Source organism: Diadema antillarum, unplaced genomic scaffold (genome assembly GCF_040938485.1).
Source record: "Diadema antillarum isolate AM-2024a unplaced genomic scaffold, OU_Dant_1.0 seq00000386_RagTag, whole genome shotgun sequence".
In the NCBI taxonomy this organism is placed as follows: domain Eukaryota; kingdom Metazoa; phylum Echinodermata; class Echinoidea; order Diadematoida; family Diadematidae; genus Diadema; species Diadema antillarum.
The window spans coordinates 1,656,676-1,677,646 of record NW_027271384.1 but is presented as its reverse complement, the minus strand read 5'-3'; the positions used below and the strand labels follow the sequence as shown (position 1 = coordinate 1,677,646).

The following is a 20,971-nucleotide window of genomic DNA, read 5'->3' as shown; positions in this document are numbered from 1 at the left end:
CCTATTTTTGGCAATAACATACGAACGAGCTGAAAACCCTATGCAGCTAGCTAGCTAGCTCTATACGAAATGCTATTACACAGTGTGTGTGAAGCAGTGAGTCGAGTGCCGAAGAAGTGCTGTAGGTATCATCATGAATGAATGGTATTAAGCTCCTTTTGCATAGATGATATTCATCACATTGTCGCTGTTTCTATCATCTAAGATGGTCTAGATGCTATTAGAATCTGTAATTATATAGATTCTACTTTACCTGAATCGTTCGTTACAACCCCAAAAAGGCAAGACAGGACTGCAGGCTGTGTTTGAAGTGATTGTTGTTTCATGGTGCAGAAGGTAGGTGCCCACAAGGTAGAATAAATAATTGATAAACATAGCTCACAGAATGTAACTGCAATTTGCAATTATAAGTGTAATTCTTTGCAGGTTGTTTATTTTGCACTTTGTCGGCTTTTTCATGATAATTGCAAACAAACAAAAAAACAAACAAACACACACTGACAGTGACACACTTGAAGTTGATGTTCAGAAGGAAGTGCAAGTGACAAAGTGTGGCCTGTGGGACTGTCTAACTTAACTAATCAAATTGCTAATGTTAGACTACAACTCAGACACCTAAACAGTGATAAATGTGATCAAATCTCAGGAAAACAAAAACAAAAACAGATCCAGTAACACTAACAGTATGCGGGCCTAGATGGTTTCTATTATTAAAACGCATTAAATTAACATTACAAAGATTTGCTGGCAGTGCGTGCAGAGAGCAAATTTTAAATTTCTGTCGGTATTTTTGGGTGGGTGCTGTTAAATATTTTGATGATTGAGACAATGAGAGCCTATTTGCGAAATTTGTAATATTTCGCAGGGTGGCTGCTACGACTACGAGTGCCTTGCAAAACATGATAAAATCAAAGAGGCACTAAAAGTACAGACTAAATTTATAGTGAGGTGCCTGCATCTCGCCAGGGGCCCGAATACCGTCACCCTGTTTAAAATTGTTACGAACGCACTGAATATAGGCCTAATTCATGCCTGGGATTGTGTTCAGTACACTTGAAACTTGGCAGGACTACCACAACCAAGCAAATTGTGGTGAAAACCGAAGAGTTTTTCGCGAAAATCTGAAATTTATATTAGGAATACGTGTTATAAGTATCATTACGGTTACCCGCATGCATCTTTGACGTGTATGTCTATGGGAGCATCACGGTCACCCGCACACGTCTTTTATGTGCTTTGTCTATGGGAGCGCGGGTGACGAGTTGCGGGCCCCCTTCTTAGCGCACAACTATTTCGCATCGTTTGCATTTGACGACGATAGCTGCAAATTTCCGGTATCGATCAGTGAACTTGAGATTCTATTGGAATCTTCAGCATTTTGCCTGTATGTGAATGGGATTTCATAGAATTTCAGTGACTAAATGTGATTCAAATATGCATAAATATTAACTATGACGAGGTGCGGGTCACCCACATATACTAGCTAACCTTAGTGTGGATGGGGGGGGGGGGGGGGGAAGAGTCCAGCAACCCAAATCCGCTGAACTGGGTTACCCACTTTAATTGTCAATATTGATGCGAGATGCGGGTTACTACAACAAATAAGGAAGTGCACCGTGCTTGCAGGGCAGGGGTACGTAAGGGTGTGTGTGTTTGTGTGTGTGTATGTATGTACACTGTTTTACATGCACTGGCACATTGATGAGCAAGGGGTTACATGATGTACACCACCGCGCAGCATACAGTAGTTGCCGGTTGGAGCCAGGCAACATGCATATATACTTCACAGCCAAGGGGAATATAATCATTGATATTCAATATGCAACAGTGAAAACCACTGTGAAAATTTTAGCGTACAGTTTGCGCAAAAAAAAAAAAAAATTGTCATTGGACTTTCTGCATCTGATAACTGTCATAATAACCAAACAATCTAGATGCTATTTCAGGGTATGTAACTACATCATAGGTACATGTATAACTTGTTCCCTATATCTTGCAGAAATCCCAATCGATTTGGCTCAGTGGTCAAGTGGATCTTTGTAAAGCATGCATGGGTCCATTTCATCCAAGTTTAGCACTTGGTGTGGATGCTTTTGGCATCCACAATGAATGAAAATATTTTTCTCACATTAAGTGAAAGGGCAACTAGCATTATGATTTAAATTCTATGCATTAATAATCAACATAATCAATATGGAAATATATGTAAATATCATTGTTTTAATCTTGATGAAGAGAGAGAGAAAAAAAAACCAACAACAACATACAAACAAACAAACCAGAAAACAGAAAGCCAAAAAGGAGGAAGAAGTCACTCCAGTCTTCCATGAGTTAATAATTTGTCATTCTTTAATCATTCATTTTCACCCCTTACACATTTTTTTGTACTAGTCCGACTTGTCTGCCAGGCCAGTAGGTACCAAGTTTTTCTATTTTTTTGCCGGTCCATTCCTGAAAAAGTTACTGGTCCGACAGTGATTTTTACTGGTCCCGGACCATCAGACCAGTGCCTGTTTGCAGCGTTGCCTTACATTCATTTGCAAAACCAAGAAATCTGCCTCCTTTTTTTTTCATGTAAATCATTATTCATATTGTTAGTTGAAAAACTTGGCATTGTTTCTCCCCCAACACCTACATGATAATGATGCTTTCTTAGGAAGTTACAATGTACATCGTGTCTCACATAATTGACTAGAGTCTACATGTAATTCTAAGGAGGCTCAATACTTGAAATGCATTTTCAGTACGGTAACTCTGTTTTTGGCACAATGTAAACATTGACCAAGATATTTTCCTGAGACATTGCATTAGTAATAAGTAAAGAGGCCCTGGACTAAAAATGAGAATTAGTGAAAATTCAGATTTTCATCAGTATTTTTTTGGTGGTGATTTCTATGTCATTATTATAACTTTTTGTTTCTTTTCAGCCTGTCCATACAGTGGACTGAAGAATAATTGTTATTATTATTATTATTATTTTTTTTTTTTTGGGGGGGGGGAGGGGGCAGGAGGTTGATGTTTGTGGTCACATAGTGGCCCAGATCTTCACATTGCAATGGATTTATTTGATTTATTGTGTTCCCGTTTAACTGTTCAGTGTTGTGCAATGTATGTGTTGTTTTTCTGAAGAGATTGTCACCTGTAGATCAGTTCGTCTTCTTGCGAACACATCTAAAACATAGAGTTGTTCAGTAAGATGAAATCATAAAAGTACTGTTAGTGAAAGCACTGGTTTAAATTATCTAGTTATCTGTAAGGCAAAGTCTCCTCATAAAGTGTCCTCTTTAATGACCCCTCTTGCAGATTCCAGCTGCAATGGCTTACGGATCTCAGACTCTGCACAGGGCATACTCTGGTAAGTAGATATCTGAGTGTTAGACCTGTACTCATATTTTGCAAAGCTCTCATGCACTCTTCTGTTAGAGGCAACTGCAAAGCTGAGGCAACTGCAAAGCTGAGCTGCAAAGCTTCCTTCTTCTGCAAAGAGAAGAAGGAAGAGAAGGAGGAGAAAGAGGAGGCTGAGGAGAAGGGGGAAGAGGAGAAGGAGGAGGAAGCTGAGGAGAAGGATGAAGAAGAGGATTGCAAAATGGAAGAGATGTGCAGATCTGCAAACAGATGCCCAGTGCAGTGCTACTTAGCTGCCTATAGGCAGCCTAGAGAGCTAGTGGTCATGCAAAGGCGGGACCCTGAGGCTGTATGTTAATTATTAAAAAGATTATACTTTTTTTATTGAGTCGAAATATGTCGCCAATGGTCTGATTGAAAGCTGAAAAGCATATCAACAATAATCCTAAATCTTGATTATAGAGGTACAAACCTACATCTTTATTTTGTTTTTCTATATGTGCTAGAAAACATTTCTTCAGAGATATGACTTTGCATTATCATGATATAAGACTTGCATGCTATTAAATACAGTCATTTCCTTATTGACTTGTACAAATGTATTTGGGCATGGAAATGGCATAATACTTGGCCTGCTGTGAAACCTGTCATTTTTAGCAAATTTTGATGCTCTTTTCTCCAACGCTCCTCCCCAACAAAACATCAACCAGTGTCCAGTGCAGAGGGTATTGAGATGCGTCTGAATGACAAGTTCAAGCCCACTGCAAAGGTTCTCCTTCCTCTGGAATACAAGCAAGAGGAACCCCGCTCTTTTTCTCAGGCACTGGAGGTATGCTTGAACTTCCATATTTATGTTGTCTTTTCTATTAAGCAATTGTTTAATTATTTATGTCGATGTAGGGCAATTTGTCAATCAGTTGCAATGAAAACATCTCGACGGAAGAATTTCATGAATTTGAGTAATTACGCAGTACCCGCTGCATGCTATAAGGATTAGAACCAACACTTACTGTCGGGCAGAAGCTCGGTGGTCTAGTGTAGAGATGATGCTTGTCCGGAGATCAGGAGGTCATAGGTTCGATTCCTGCTGGAGTATGTACGCCCATGATTTTTTATCATGGCTACTACTAAAGCACTGATCAATTCAGTGCTTATTTACGTCGATGTAGTCCAATTTGTCAATCAGTTGCAATGAAAACATCTCGACAGAAGAATTTCATGAATTTGAATAATTGTGGTAATGCTGACTTGCAGAGAGAGTTTGATCACATCAGTAATCAACTTTGTTTGCAATTAACAATATAAAAGTTTCACCTACTATTAATGGCATGCCAGTGAAATTTTGCAAATCATAAAAAGGTTTGAAAATGAGCTTCCTTTTCCAAACTTTCCATCAATACCGTAGGATGATCATTGACTCAAAGTGGCTGTCCGGGAACTGTTGTGGTTCAGTAGGCTTTCACTCAGTCTCTTGGGCCTAGTCACACATGTGATCACGGAAATGTGGCAATATATGCATTTGTGTACGAAATGAATGCTTCACAATTGGGTGTGTCCAAATATGTCCAATACAATGAACTTGAGGTTGTGCTGCATTCCAGTATGTAAAATACTCTTATATTGTCAGTATTGATCTGAATATGAAACACTGATTGAAAGGTGTAAACTGCATTATTAGTGCTCAGGTCTTTGTAAACACACAACTTTTAAAATACCATTACCTAGACTGCTTGACAGTAGAATAACATGTCAATTTGCTCATTCATCCTTATTTTCTTTTCTTTTTTTTAGAGAAATTTTGTTCTGTGAATATGCTGTGGATTTCAGCGCACTATCTAGTATAGAAAGTCCTGATTTGTGGGAGAATGCAAAGATTTTTTATCCTTTTTTAGTATCAGGAGTCTTGTTGCCATTCTTTGTCTCAAAAATTTAGTTTTCAATATAGATAATGCCACCAAATTATCAATCTAAAAGTCATATGAATTGGTAAATTTATCATATTTGTTTGCTGTGATTTGTGTTTGTCTGCAGTATGATTTTAGCACTGAGAATACCTACCTGCAGTGGCTTCAGGGAGTTAGGCGGGCAGAGGCTGAGCGAGAGAAGCAGCGAAAACAGCAGCAGCTCGGAGCGGAAGCAGCCGAAGCTGCTCTCCAGAGAGAAGACCCTGTGCCCGAGGACACACCCCTGGGACACAGTGAGTTCCCGATGCAGGCTAGCGTCCCGCAGCGCCCTCTGTTGCCTCCAGCAGCAGCAAACCTAGGCCAGGAGATACTTCAGCCCGTGCCTCTCACGAACAGCAGCGCAAAGCCTGAATCAAGTATTGATAATTCTGCAATGGACAGCTGGGCAGACTTTGAAGGCAAATCATTTGATCCATTTGAGCTCACTGAGCTAGAGACCATCAATGATATGGAGGAACTACGTAATGTACTTGCTAATTCCGCACCCCCTCCACCTGCCACGATGGTTGCAAGCATGGAAATTCAGCAATCCAGTCCCCCACAGACAGATTCGGAGCCAGAGGTATCTCTATGCAAAACCAATTCTTTGGACGCAACTGATGATGGTCATCAAACCAGCATTGATGTCAGTTTTGAACGAGTATCATTCTCATCGGGAGGCATAGCTCCACAGACCCAAACGACAACAGCGTACAGCCCTGACATTTCCAGCAGGTCAATACCAAACCAGCCGCCTGGCGTGGTTCAGCCAAACAGGACTGCAGCCACTGACCTCGCTACGAGGTTGCCACCCGTGAGAAGTGAAGTCTTCGGCCAGCGGAGCCCACTCCCGCCTATCGCCCCTTCCAGGGAGAACTCTGACGTAAGTCTACTGTCACTCGACTCACACAGTTCAGGTCTGCAGGTGTCAGACCACGGAGGTATGGCGCCTCCTCCATACACTCCCATGGACACATCGCTGCCGCCCCATGGAACTCCATCACCAATCCCCATGGAGCCTCCACCAAACTACCCAGCGGTGAGTATGGCATTTCTCCTTTGCAATAATTAACTGCATGCTGCAAGATTGTCACTGCCAATGTTTCATTCAGAGGCTGTGGTGTTTGTTTTTGGTGGTATCCTCGTCAAATTTTTGCTGCACTGCTTGAATGGCCAAAACAAAACAAAGCTCAGGTTTTTCAAAGACTGAGATGCATCACAATGCTGCCTTCACTCTTACACACATTTGCTGTGTCTGCACCCTATGTCTGCTCCTCAAATTTTGAGTTAGTTTAAATCTTTGTTGCAGTTTTCCCATTCATCAGCTCTGTTCCCATGCAAAAAGACAAATAAAAAACTTGTGCACATCATGTAATGTCTTTTTTGATCATTAGAATGAAGGGCAAAACTTAGCCATATTTCTTTTCATGGGGTGGGGGGGGGGGCAGGTTGGTATTTGCATGGTTTCTTAGTTCTGTCTTTTAAAGCAGTACACTATAAGGTCAATAGAGCTCATGCGTCATGCTTCTTTGGATAAAATTTTATTTTTCTTCATAAGCTCCTTATTTCTTGTTGATGAATTTGCACAAATTCTGATGTTTTTGAAGTAGCAGGAAAATGAACCTCACATCAGGTTTGTCTGTTGCATGTGTAGTACACATTCAAGAGGTTTATAAAAATATGTTAAATTGAGTTCTTTCTTCATAATTTTTCCAAAGGGATTACCAGCTGAGAAACAAGTCAATGTTGGATGAGGTGTTACTCTAAATTTGTGCATGGCTGACATATTGTTTGAACTTCTGTAGTTTGGATTAGAATTGGTAAATGGCCAAACAGTGTTAAAAAAGGCTTTTAGAAAAAATCATTTACTCAACCACATAGCATCTCATATCAATGATGAATACTTCTGATCCTGATGATTTTTAGGCAAAAAGGTGTCATGCAATAACATACTCGTACATGTAAAGAATGTAAATACTGATTTTGTGAACAATATATTCTCTATCATGTATTCTGTTAATGCACATCAGGGTAATAATCCTGCAACTGTGTTGAACGGGGCAAAACGTTCAGCTTCATAAGACCTAGCTTCCTTGTGCATACATGCACAGAATGCAAATCAATCAACTTAATGAGAACAGCTAGCGTATCTAGATGAATAGGAAAGGATCATATTGTGTTATATTGCCTTTTCTTGGTCCACGATATTGTGCTAACAAGAGCTTTACAATCTATCTAATGGCCAATGTACAACATACTGGTAAGTATGTTGTTTGGTGATCGAAAGTCAAAGCAATAGAGCATTCAGTGTGTTTTGTAGTTTAGGACATCAGAATGCGTGCCAGAATTTCACACAATGTGATATTCCATACTGAGAGATGATACATGTGTACACCTGTACACCTCATTAAGTTTCCAAATTCACAATCATGTCCTTCATGATGATTCCCTATCTTTGCCAAGATAGGTCATACATTCACTGTATGGAATGTGCAAATTTAATTACTGTATGTTTCAATTTTTGCCAGACAGTGTCAAATAACTTCCAAGAACAGATGAACATGATATTGTGTAGCCTGTACAGTACATAGATCCTGTAAACAGATGTGAGCTAGGAAACTAAAGCAGGTTATGCCAGTTAGCAGGGTTCGAAATTGGCGATGGTCCGCTGGCCATTGGCCACCCAAAATCATGTCGGACTAGCTAAAAATCATAAAATTCTGAAGTAACTAGTCCGTCTGGCTAGCCAAAATATTGCTTCAGTGTCAAAATTGATTCTAAGTAGTCCGCCTGGCTAGTTAAAAAAAAGTTAAGTGCGACCCCTGGTTAGACATACTGTACTTTTGTTGTTGTTGGGTGTTTTTTTTTTTTTTTAGTCTGTGAATGATATTTAATTGTTTGGGGGTTGGGGGGGGGGTTTGAACAGCCAAATTGAAAAATAACATGAAAATCTACACAGAATTTTATTGTGAACAGGTGTGGTGTACAACGTGCCCGTGAGTAAAATCAAAATGCAGTGAAGTACTTTTATACTTAACTCAAGTGATACGCCTTGCAGATATTCTTACAGGCTGCTAGATAATAGCCATATCTAGAGCAATTACTTTACAGACTTCTGAAGCATACATTGTAGTCTATTAAGCTTTCTTAAATAGAAAACACTTGCTCAGATTTTACCCTTATTAGCAATATGATATAAACAAAAAAAAGGAGCACAAGTTTGCTTGCAAAATGCAAGCATATTTTGTATTATATATTGACAATTTAAATAGGACAATGTACTGTGGATTCATATGAAGAGTACAGTATTTGTATCAGATAAGATGTGAATGATGATGTCTGATTAGTAAAGTGACCTCAATACTAATAGTAACCTGCTCATTGCTGGAGAATAGTATAATTAGCAGATTTACTATGAATCCCACTTTGGTTTTTTTTTTTTCTGTTAGTTTAATCTTTCTTCTGTTTGTTTTGTTTGTTTCATATTCCATTGTTTATGTTCACGAACATGTCTTGAATAAGTCATGCTTGCACGATGTGTTTAGGACACTTGTTTTTTGTTTAATGTAAATGCATTGCACACTCCCCTTTGTTTAATCTGGAATGTGTATGCAAGTTTCCATGCCATTAGGTTTATTGGTTTAAAGCAAGAGGACCTCAAAATATATTGTGTGTTTGTAAATCACCCTTGTTGTGTAGCCATGTATGCTCGTAAAGTAATAATGAACAGTGTACTGTGGATCATTGTTTCATTGGTTTCTATCAGCGTTTAGGTACTTTTGTGAGCATTAAGCTATGATTTCATATATAGGCACTTCAGGCAATTAATATTGTGTCTTTGAACCCATTATTCTGTGCTTGCAAAGTAATCTCTTGCACACATGCAACACTTTAGAAACATGTAGTGTTAGAAACTCCCCAAACCTGTAGACACTTACAAAACAACTGATAAGGGCAGTTTTGCAATTCCTTTGAGTCCATGTACAAGTGTACAATGCATTCCTATGACATGTGTGAAGGTCCTCTCATATCAATAGCAGAAATAAACCAAACTGACCATGAAAGCAGTACCAGCATGTGCCAATAGAGATCTGTCCTTGGTAAAGATCGGGGGAAAACCACACTGATAGTAGGGACAGTTGCCAGAAAAGTATCACCATGTTGCAACACAAACAGTGCAGTACATTGTAATACGAGAGAGAGAGAGAGAGAGAGAGATGGAGAAGGAAACACAGAAAGAGAGAATGAGAGAGAAAAAAGAGGAAGACAGGAAGAAAGAGAAACAACGCAGTATATATGGCACTTCATAATTGCATGATACTCATAACCTCACATGATTTTTTTTTTTTGATAAACTTTCTTGTGCTCTGATTTGTACCTTTTAGGTAAAGTACTACAAAGCTACAGTGTAGTGAAGATATGCCTACATGTGCATGTAGTTGTCAGAAAGTGTTAATAAAATTGTTTTGCACATCTAACTACTTTATAGAACCTCCCGATCATATTCATCATCATAATCACTTTTTAAGAAAAAACCCAAAAACATGATTTTACCAGAAGATCTTTCTATTATCAAGGGGCTTGGCTCATATTCACATTTATGCTTTAATTATAAAGCAGACTTTAAAAAAAAAACAACAGTTAATAAAGGGTGAATGTAAATATTGCTAAACTTTTCACAGTACTGTGTACCATATTGATTGATAAAGACTTCACATTCGTTGAGAGGAATGGTTCATCTGTAAGTACAGTATGTGGATTTGTATATACATGTAGAATAACATGCAAGTAGTAGCATGCCAAATATCTAGAATCTTAATATAACACTGTTTTACATGCAAGTAGGAGAATGCCAATTTATCAAGAATCTCAACAGTTCAAGAACTGGAGAACATTTCAGTGGAGAGGAAACCAACAAAGAGTTAGTGTTTTCAGAAATGACTCAGTTTGAATTATTCTGTTTTATTTGGTTTTGTAGGTTCAATTCCTGTATTTGCCCATCAACCTTTCCTGAAATGAAAGTCAAAAACCTGTTAGTTTTTCCCAAACTTTTCAGATGAATCATCCAAAGTTATCAAGGCAGGCTTTGTAATTGTACATGTAGAAGCCAAACATTATTTTTTAAGTGCAATGTATGATATGTTTACATGCAAGCCATCTTAATGTGAAAATGGTCTTCCTACAGTGGTTATTTTGGTACAGATTCAATTAATACAATACAGTATTATAGATGTGTTGTAGTTTTCTTGCATAGATTAGTAGCTAATTCTCTGACACTCCATGCACTGGGTTTTTGCTGCTGTAGTCATACCATGTCAGTCTACAGTGCTCTTTAGTGGTGACTACATGTTGATGCACAAGTAGACTTGTGTGTTTTATAGTTACTGGTAGGTAATGTGATGGTGATTTGTGGTTTGAGGCAATCAGTTCATACAGTTTTATATTTCAGGAAATATGCATCACTTGTTTTTTTTTTCAAATAAATTTCCTACAGTTTGTTTCAGTCTTGTCGTACTGATTTCCTTCTAAAAAGGGAAGGAAAATAAAAACATCAGTATACAACAAATTATTTTGGCTGATGTAAATCTGACTTTGTCCAGGCTTTAGGTGATTAGCTTGGTTGAATTTTTTTTTCTGATCCAAAGGCCTGACGGAAGAAACCTGTCATTTTATAATTGATCTTCAAAGTTGCTTATAAGATGATCTAAGGTTATAAAAGTGTAGGCATGAATATGAGACATTAGCATAAAATCAATTTATAGATAAGATGTGGCATATTATTGTTTCCAGTGCAAATATTAAAACTTTGATGAATATCTAGTAGTAACAACTCAACTGTCTTGGAACAGCTCTGATTCTGAAGGCATAAAGTCTGTATGTGTAGGTATTGTACCTGTGTGTTCTTGGAACTGGAGTTATATTTGAAGGACCAGCAAGTACCCAGTCCCATCCCAGCCCACCATTCATGTGCAGCTGCACCTCTTGTGTTTTGAAAGTACAATAGATCATATACTTTCAAGCTTTGACAGCTTTTTATGTCAACTCCTACCACCCCCATTAAACAATTTGTGACTGAAAGTACAATTTTGATTGCTCTTTATTTGTGATAACCCTCTATTATATTTTAATAATTTGTATGACAAAATCAGACTGTACCCTTAGTTTCATTTTAAAAAATTATGTATTTTCTTTGTAAAATTTTGTTTATGATGAAGTTGCAGACACCTCTAAATGAAAGTGAAAATGAAATTGGAAATGTATGTCATTGAATGTGTTTGTCAAAGGGCATACTTCAGAGTTGAGTGTATCAAAAGTATGTCCTGAAGTATATTTTTCTCAAGTTTGGAGTGCAGCTTTTCTGGTATGATTGTACCATCATCGTTTTGGACGTCTCATCAGAATATTACGATGTTATCATACAAATAGTATTTGAGTTACCATTTACATGATAGATTTCTGCAACATAATTTTGTCTTTGTTCTTTGTTAAGGGGTTGTGCATTTTAAATGCATGGTATCCTTGGGTTGTGTCTTAAGAAATCTTTCTCATTCTTTCCCAAATTGTAGTCTGTGTGTTTTCATAATGATCTTCCTCACAGTTTGATGTGTTGCATACAATGTACCGTATATGCTGAATGTTGTTTAAATACCTCTCCTTTCTTGGTTTGATTGCTGTGAATATTGTATACTTTCCTCCCTATCTATCTAGGTTGAACTAGAAGCTAACTTTCCTCAAATGGTGAGTGTTATTGTGCTGTCATTGTTAATTTGCATGTACATTGTACATATGATAAAATCTTTCATGTATGATAGAAAGTACAGTCATTCGTGTGCAACTTCACATCTAGAGAATTTTCTTCTACATTCTAGTTTCTCCATGCATACATGTGTATATACATACAAATATAATGGAGGTTCCAGATACTTCCAAGTGCTAAAGCACACCAGGGTCACATGTTTGCTGCTAAGGATGTGACTGCTTGCCTTAGAATCGCTAACACATAACCATGAATAATGAGCTACTCTCATTAAGGTGTACTAATAACATTTTGTATTCTATTCTATCTGTGTGTGTGTGTGTGTGTGTGTGTGTGTGTGACTACAATGTACATCAGTCACTTCTTACTCTTCACTTCAAGTGATTTTATTTATTCATTCATTTAGAGGACAACAATTGCAAAATATTCTTTTACACTTTATTGGTATTTTTTCTAATCCTAAGCCTATGCAAAGCTGACAAAATATTTGTTGAAAGTATTTGTTGCCACTTTGCTCAAAACATACAAAAAGTAGGACAAAATTAATTTCCATTTTTCTACATATTTTTTTACAAAATAAGCTCTATGCTTTAAAGTAATAACTTGTTAAAACTTATCCACCCTATCCTATTTAAAATGTATATTAAAATAAGAGACAGCTAGGAGTTGCAGTTTCATAGAAAAGGGAGAAAAGAGAATTTAACTCTTTATGTTCCATGTTCGCACGTCCCACTCAGTCGACGGCGTGCCAACTTCACATATTCGCTCAAGCTCACTAATCCGCTTTAACTGATCGATAAATCGCCTAATCCCGCGGTACAATGAAAGCTTTTCTCGCGCTTTTGTTCCTTTTCCATACAGCTTGCATTCTATGTGGTAATTGACTATCAAGCGGTGTTCCCAACTAAATTTGCGTGTAAATTCTAAGTTTCTTTCATGGTTTCATGTGCAAAAGTCATGCCTTTACAGTAATGTAGCAACTGGTCATTAAAAAAAAAAATAGAAATAGATTTGTCATACAATTTGTATCAAAGCAAGCATGGCATTCCTCTTCATCTTTGCTCACTATTGTGTCCAGCTTAACAGAAATTTGTAGAAGTTATATAGATTGGAAAAACAGAATTCTTTCTCAAAGCATGACTACCTTCGTGTCTCAGAATAACGTGGCACACAGGGGGTTTCCACCATGGCACACAGGGGGTTTCCACCATGGCAAATAAAGAGTTAAAGACTAGGGTCACTTAGGTATGCTGTGCAGCAGTATCAATGAAAGCATGTTCAATGTCACAGTGAAAGCGGTGCCAGTCCAAAAAAATGTTTTAAAAAAATACAAACAAACCTGCTAAAATCTCCACTTAAAGTGGGTCTGCACCGGAAAGAAACATGTCTAGCGCCATCATAAGGCTCATTTTTCTCTGTGGTGCCCAGCATTTCTTCCATAATGCCAAATGGCGTGCAGCAATTAACCCGTTCCATACTGAATTCTGATATCCCCCATAGACTTAACACACAGATCACCAGGTTCCCGTAAACGTAGGGGATGGCCTAGCAGCGCAGCAGCTCGCTTCGATCCCGCATTATCTTGCGCAGTCCAGTGCATACGTATATGATTGTATACCACGTACTATAGTACCATGGTACGTACCATTATATGTATCGCGTTGTCACTTACTAGTACATGTATCACTTCGCGATCTGTTCGGTGCTTTCAAACACTGTCTTCAACACTCAGATCGTTTACTCTGATCGTTGTGTCGAACTTCAATCTGCGATTATGTCGCGGATACGACTTGGTAAATGCTGGATCCAGTGGGAGGAGATGCGAGCTGTGCTGGTGTATAGCGAGTAGGTCATTGGGCTGAGTGAGTGGATTGTCGTGGATCTCTCTCGCGACTAGTAACCCGTTCCCTCGCGATCGGCCGAAAGATTGAGGCCGCGCCGGGCGGGCCGGGTTGGGCTCTCGGTACCCCACCATAATATGCACTGCTTGTGTATGTTCTCTCGGCTCTGCGCACAGCTGCTGTGAGATCGTGCGCTGACCGGCAGGCGGCGATCAGCCACAGTATAAAATAACGATGTAACCACAGAACTACAATTGTGTGGATGTAACCCGGCCACCGAAAGTTTTAATAGATGGCGCTCTTTACAAAAAAGTTCAGGCATCAAAATAATGGCTAGTGCAGACGGGCTTTAAGTTGAGTTTCAAGCCACCACATTTTGACAGTAGGTAGAGGGAAAATTACTCTCCTGAGTAAGACAAACTTTAACAATTTGAGTTTGACAGGCCAAATGACATGTTTTAATCCATACAGAGAATCTTTATCTGTGACTTTACATTTTGTATATAATATGGGTTTTGAGGTGGACAGTCATATTTGGAAAGTTTTGCAGATAAACCTTATGCTGGTTTAAAAAAGAAAATATTAAGGGATCTGCTCTTTTTGTGGTGCATTGTATGTCAGAGTTTCTTTTTTTTCTTTTTGTGATCTTTTACTGTTTTGTGGCAAGTTGTCATATTTATTTAGAAATGTCTTAATACTGAAAGCATATTTTATTCTTAAAGTATTGCCTTGGCATTCTGTTTGTCTTGCATGATCAATCCAGAAAAAAAAAGAATCTAATTAGACAAGGTAGTGCAAACATAGTATGGGAACCACAGCAACAACAACAAAAAGAAAAATCATCTAGTTGGCTTTGAGATTTGTCAATTTCAAGTATTTGACAGCATAACATTTCTTCTTGCTCCATCTACCTACCAACCCTACCCCCTCCCCCCCCCCCCCCAAAAAAAAAGCAGATGAGTTTTAAAAGAATCATTTTTTTTTTCATATTGCATTGTCGATGATGTTGGTCTCAATCTTTCTCATTTTTTTTTCACGCTTTCTTTCCCATCCCATTCACCCTGATATTCTTTTTTCAGTGGAAGTAGATTCATCATATGTCATTATATAAAATGTTTAAATATAATTTGTACCATCAAGACAATGGCTGTTGAATTTGTCATGTGATTTGACTTCAGTGCACACTGAAAGATGGGTCTAATTATGTATGCTTTTATCTACAGGAGTAATATTTCTGTTTAATGTAAATTTATATTTGGAGAGATTCAGCACCATGTATTACCCTTCTTTTTATGCCATTGGTTCCATATACCTGGTATATGTCATCATCTTTTATCATCATCCTGAAAAGGTTGATGAAATACTTGTGTAGATCTCAGTCGTGTGGTAGTTGAGGCAGTACAAATGTGCTTGTACATGTACGTATAATCTCAAGTACTCCTGGCAGGATAACAATCAAGAATCCAAAGTCTGCTGTACACATAGCTTTGAAAGTCCCCGTCAGTCATGAATTAATGGCAGTAAAAAGCGTAGAGATAAGAATAGCAATGTGATGTCCATTTTGTTTCAACAGAATCTGAGCAGATACACACCGCTTCCAGCGCCGACGAGCCAGGGGGGCGAGAGTGCCAGCATCTGTGCCATAGCAATGGAAGAGCAAGATCCCACGTACGAGGCACTGAGCGTAGAAGAGAAGAACTTTGTGAATACAATCGTAGGGATGGGCTTCCCAAGAGGCCGGACAGCTCGGGCGGTGAAGAACATTGGCAATGATGACAGACAGGTATTGAATCAGAGGAGCTTACATACACTTTGTATGTACATTGTTTTTAAAAGTACTGTATATGCCATATATTTCGTGAGTCCAAATTTTTGTGAATCGGGACTTCTCAACAATTTCACGATTGGTTAAATTCGCGATCGTGGAGTCCTGTACTGAATGGAAAAATGTATACGCGTACATCACATTCTTAGCGGCATTACAGTGAATATTTTCGCTCGTTTTTAATTTCATGAATAGTAGCTGACTCGAGATATTCGCGAAAATAAAAACCTCGCGAAATATTCGGCGTATACAGTTGTTGGGTTTGCTATGCTACCACTTTGAAGCGCTATGCATGAAAAGAAGGGAAAATTTGACTGTCCTGAAAGAAAGGCATGGCAAATTTTATAGGCTCATTGTGATGTCATGTTATGTTGTGACCCAAGGCCTAACACAGAGTGAAATACTGCCCAGAAGGCAATAAAATCAGGCATGACTCATTTTATGGAACCAGTCAATGTTTCTTTCACAGACTGAATATAGAATTGCTTATGGCATTGCCAAGTTGGTAATTTGAACTTGCAATGCACGGCACAAAGTTCATGTTGAATAGTGGCCCGGCATTAAGGCTGCATTTTATAAGCATAATGGCCTGCAGTATCACACCGCTTTCATTTACATATCTTCTTGTACAAAGGAACCTTTTTTATATGTGTAAACTTGTGGGGATCATGGCAAATAACAATTTTGTTTTGAGTGCACTTTCTTTTTCTACCTGGACTTGTGCTATGGACAATAGAGTCACTGTATTAATGCATTCATGTCATTGCATTTTGTCAGAGGCACATGTCCTGAGAAAAAAACAAACCACATTGTGGAAATAGTCAACCCTTCTTAGGCAAAGTGATTATTATGTGGATCAGGTACTTGGATTCTCAAGGTGAGATAAATAAGTTTTTGCAGAATTTACATCAATCATATCTTTGGAATGAATGCCTGTTCTCCAGTTCATATGATAATGGTGGTGGGGGGGGGGGGGGGGGATTCCAGCTTAACCCATAATGTACCAAGAGAGACAGGCTTTCAAGTGGCCCTACTTTTCCTACTTTTTCCTACTTTTTTACTGCTGTCCCTACTTTTCCTACTTTTTTGCTCAAAATCCTGCTTTTTCCTACTTTTTCCTACTTTTTTGGTGAAAAACCCTGCAAAAAAAAAATGTGCAAGGCTACTTGAATAATTTATATTCAGAAATGATGAGTAGACTCTAGTTGTAGATTCTTACTGGTGGGGAGAGCCTCTTCAGCATGAAAGAGGGATAACACACACCAATCAACCACAAACCTAAGACTGCTGCCAGCCTCAGCTTTTGCTCCTGTGCAGTGCTCAATCAGCTCTCATCATCGCTCAAAATAATACCAGGCTCTCCCAGGAGCAAAAGTGAGGCTGAGGCAGCAAGGTTGTGAGTACAAATTAAGATTTACATGTAACATCAAGAGTTCTGGTGAGTATCGACGAAAACTACTCCAAAAAGCCTGCACATGTCCTGACTGATTCCTACTTTTTTTCTTAAATACCCTACTTTTTCCCTCTTATGTCCTACTTTTTCCCTACTTTTTTAGAGATTTTGTTCCTACTTTATTCCTACTTTTTTACATTATCCCGCTTGAAAGCCTGGTTGTAAGACTGACTGTAGAAAGCTCATCTTCCCGATAAAGATATATTTGAAGCAAAATTAATAAATAAATGAATTTTTATGAGAAAACATGACAGTTCCAGTAGATATTAATCAGCCAGAATTAGACAGATAGAGATGCATACGCTTTAGAATGGACTGAGATGAATTTGCAATGTTATTTGTAAGGTAAGCTAGGTTTAAATGCGAACATTCTATGATTTTTGTACTCCCTAGTCTATGGACTGTTAGGCTGTGCTTTAGTTTTGTGCTTTAATCATGTAAGCAAGTATGTGTGGGCATGGTATGTCATGGGTTAGAGGAAAATTGGGTTTTCATGTTCAACAGCACACATGTGGACAATTTTTCACGTGTTAGGCAAATAGCTGTAATTCTTGCAAATTCTGTTTTGGAATAAGGCAAAACTGTTCTGCGCATGATACTCGGTGCAAATATGTTCACTGTGCCCAGTTTTAACACTTTTACAATATTGTAGCGAAGTGAACTTTGTTTCGAGTGCACTGAGACAGGTCATTAGTTTTATACTCTATCACATCATTATTGCTTTCCTGTATGCAAGACAGCGGTAATGGTGGTAATAAATGCAAGGTATACTAGGTACCCTGCTAGTGCTATAGGGAGATTATACTTTGCTGCATAAGCTAGACATGTGGTTCCTTCTGGTATATTGTATTGTGCATTAGAAGAGTTTTAATTATGTAGCAAGCTATGTGAGAACCCTTTTAATTGCCTTTAAAGCCAAAATGGCATGTGCTTCAATACCAGTATTGAAATTGATGTATGTATAAAGAAAAAAGGCATGGCACTGCTGCATTTAACATTCTGTCCTGCAATACAAAATAGGAAAGTTTATCAGAAGGTGGAAAATGGTGCAGTTCCAGGGTCACAGTTTCCTTCACACCTTCACATTTTCAGCTGTGCCAGACATGAGTATCCTTGTTTGAAAATAATTGTTCTGCAGCCATTTTGTTTCTGTGTGTGTAATGCTCTGGGTTTTATTACATATTCTACTGGTGTTTCTTTTTTTTCTCTGTTTTTCCAGGTGGTAGACTTGTTATGTGCAGTAGATCACCTATGTGGACAGGGGTATCCGGAAGCCAAGGTGGAAGTAGCTCTCAGTCTACAGGACAACAACCAGGAGAAGGTAAACAGTGCCTCTGAAACCAGCAAGCTCATTGTACCCCTGGAGCTCCTGCTTTAGGCACCTTTCACTCCGGTGACATATTGTATTTGACAGTGTATTAAACCTGCTGCACACTATACGATCAGACCAGTCGTATGACCTTGTACGACCTTAAGACCGGAAGTGTGACGTCACCAACCTTGCCATTTTCCAGTGGTATGACTGGGTCTTGGTGCCAATCGTAGAGATTTGACATGTTGAATTTCCACGACCGGTCGTGGGCTTTCAGCCATTCACAATACAGTAAAATGCAAGTGCACTGTGCGCTATGTGTGCGCTTCTCTTTTGGATGCTCTGAAGCCAGAACGGTCGTAAGCCTAGTTGTGTGGTCTGATCGTATAATGTGCGTTGCCAGGTCATACAACCTGGGCCCCATTTCATAAAAGATGTTAGGATGACAACTCTTGCTGGAATGACCACTTTCCACAGCAAACAGCCAATCAGGAAGCTGTATTCTTGTCGTTACCATGACAATAGTCATTCCAGCAAAGAGTTGTCATCAAATGAAATTCTTTATGAAATGTGGCCCTGGTCTTAGTTCAGTTCAGTTAAGTTCATATAGTCATGAGTCATGTAGTGTGCATCGGGCTTTAACTGCACAATCTTTTGAGCTATCAGGACTCAAAATTCTGGCAAGTTTATATGAAAAAAACAATAGCAGGAACAACAACAAAAGCAATTGATGCTTTGGACACTCACTTGCAATTTTGTATGTGCCGGACTTGGTTTTGTATCGATTACAATTCATTGTTCCTATGGTTAATTAATCTGAAAATGAAATAGGGTTCATTATTCTGAAGGTTAGTTAATCGAAAGTGCAATAAGGTTATTTATTCCGAAGGTTCGTTCGTACACGCCGCTTTGTTGACTCTGAACGTGATTATGAGCAATTAACTATTCAAGCACAGTGAATGATGTTTGTTTGCCTGTATGGACTTTCAAAATGCCAAAGCTGCAGGAATCATGAATTGGGAGCATAATATTTGGACATTTAATTCTCTCAATACACAGTGTTTAATGATACTACAAATCAGTGACTCACTTTGTTAAGTGATTTGATCATATTTTTACCTGTAGGCAAATGTGGCTTCTAGTCTTTGTGGCCAGTATTTACAAAGGTTGTTAGAACAAAATCCCTGGTTTTGATTTGGTCCATGGGCTAAAACAAGCGTAAAGTAGGTATACCTTGCACATGGGCATGTTAGCAGGCATTCAGTATTGGTTGTCTTTTGGGGTATGTGATGTGTTAAATATGCACATTAAGGCAATCGCCCTTAGCATACTCCATAGACTAAATTTGAGTTGCCTTTGTGAATTATGACCTCTTGAGTCTGTGTGAAAGAGATTATCACTGTGTCCTTCTTCTGTCCTGCGTTGTGTAGGCACAAACCTTCCTGAGTCTGTGGCAGCGGTTTGAGGAGCTGGGTTTCAAGTCGGAGGACATCAAGAGGGAGCTAGTCATACACGGCAACGATGAGGAGAAAGTCCTCGACACGCTGACGCGATGATGGTACCACAGCCGCTTCCTCCTGCTCCTCCTCTGAACTCTGTTTGCTGCCCTCGTTTGGAACAGCCAGGACCTTTCCTTTGCCTCAAGCTGTGTTTAACCCGTTGAGGACGGACTGATTTTGCTACAACTTGCTTTTCGTATAGACACCTGCCCGAGTATACTCGGGACTCGTCCTCAACGGGCTAACCCTTGTCAGAGTGGAAACGAGAGAGACAAGAGTGTTGTGACCATTGGAAGAAAAGGTCCCTCGTCAGATTCTTTGACTGCTCTCGACTGTAACACATTGGCCTGAATGGACGGACGAAACCACCACAGCATCAGTGTGATCAGATTGCTAAAGTCAGGAAAGAGGAAAAAAAAAAAAAAAGGAAGAAGAGAGATTGAAAATATATGTATATTCTTGGTTACCGAGGCATGTAGTGCATGATTGTGTCTGCATACATGTGTACCAGCGCATGTTGACCACAGGACCAAGCAGTATATCATATTAATTCAACATCATGAAGCATGATACAGTGCAGTTTTATGCCCATGATGCATCTTGAATTATTTTTTTTTTCTCTAGCAGAGATAGCATAGTTCAACATGCTTAGAAATACTGCTAAACTAACTTTAAAGTTCACTTTTCATCTCTTGTGTTCATTGCCTCCTTTGATTTCATTCATTGATATACTTTATATGATTTTAATTTATGCTATTGCAGAGTATTTATATTATATAGAAGATATTATGCTACATCAAGCTTTCTGTGATCATTGATACTTGATAAATGACTAATGCTGATTACTGTACTCTGTGATTGGTAATGGTGATTAGTCATGTATCCTCATATAAATCTTGATATATATTAGGTAATGCTAACAGTCAGGTTGATATGCCCTTCATCTTTCTTGCATCCCAAAAAATAGTGATTCCCTGAAGTTTAAAAACTCAAAGA

The 20,971-nt window shown here is 38.7% G+C and overlaps 1 protein-coding gene across 1 annotated transcript; it reads left to right on the top strand.

The window, feature by feature from the left end:
- The first annotated feature begins 138 nt into the window (after window positions 1-138).
- LOC139731836 (ubiquitin-associated protein 1-like) lies at window positions 139-20,664 on the top strand. Its single transcript, XM_071642711.1, has 8 exons — window positions 139-336; window positions 3,304-3,355; window positions 4,056-4,174; window positions 5,377-6,327; window positions 11,997-12,026; window positions 15,460-15,669; window positions 18,384-18,485; window positions 19,907-20,664. The coding sequence occupies exons 1-8, from the start codon at window positions 325-327 to the stop codon at window positions 20,030-20,032; spliced, it is 1,602 nt and encodes a 533-aa protein (XP_071498812.1). The 5' UTR covers window positions 139-324; the 3' UTR covers window positions 20,033-20,664.
- The last annotated feature ends 307 nt before the right edge of the window (window positions 20,665-20,971 follow it).

Coding starts and splice junctions, on each gene's coding strand:
- LOC139731836 (XM_071642711.1), top strand. Junction 4,175..5,376: donor CTTTTTCTCAGGCACTGGAG/GTATGCTTGAAC, acceptor GTTTGTCTGCAG/TATGATTTTAGCACTGAGAA. Junction 18,486..19,906: donor AGGACAACAACCAGGAGAAG/GTAAACAGTGCC, acceptor TGCGTTGTGTAG/GCACAAACCTTCCTGAGTCT.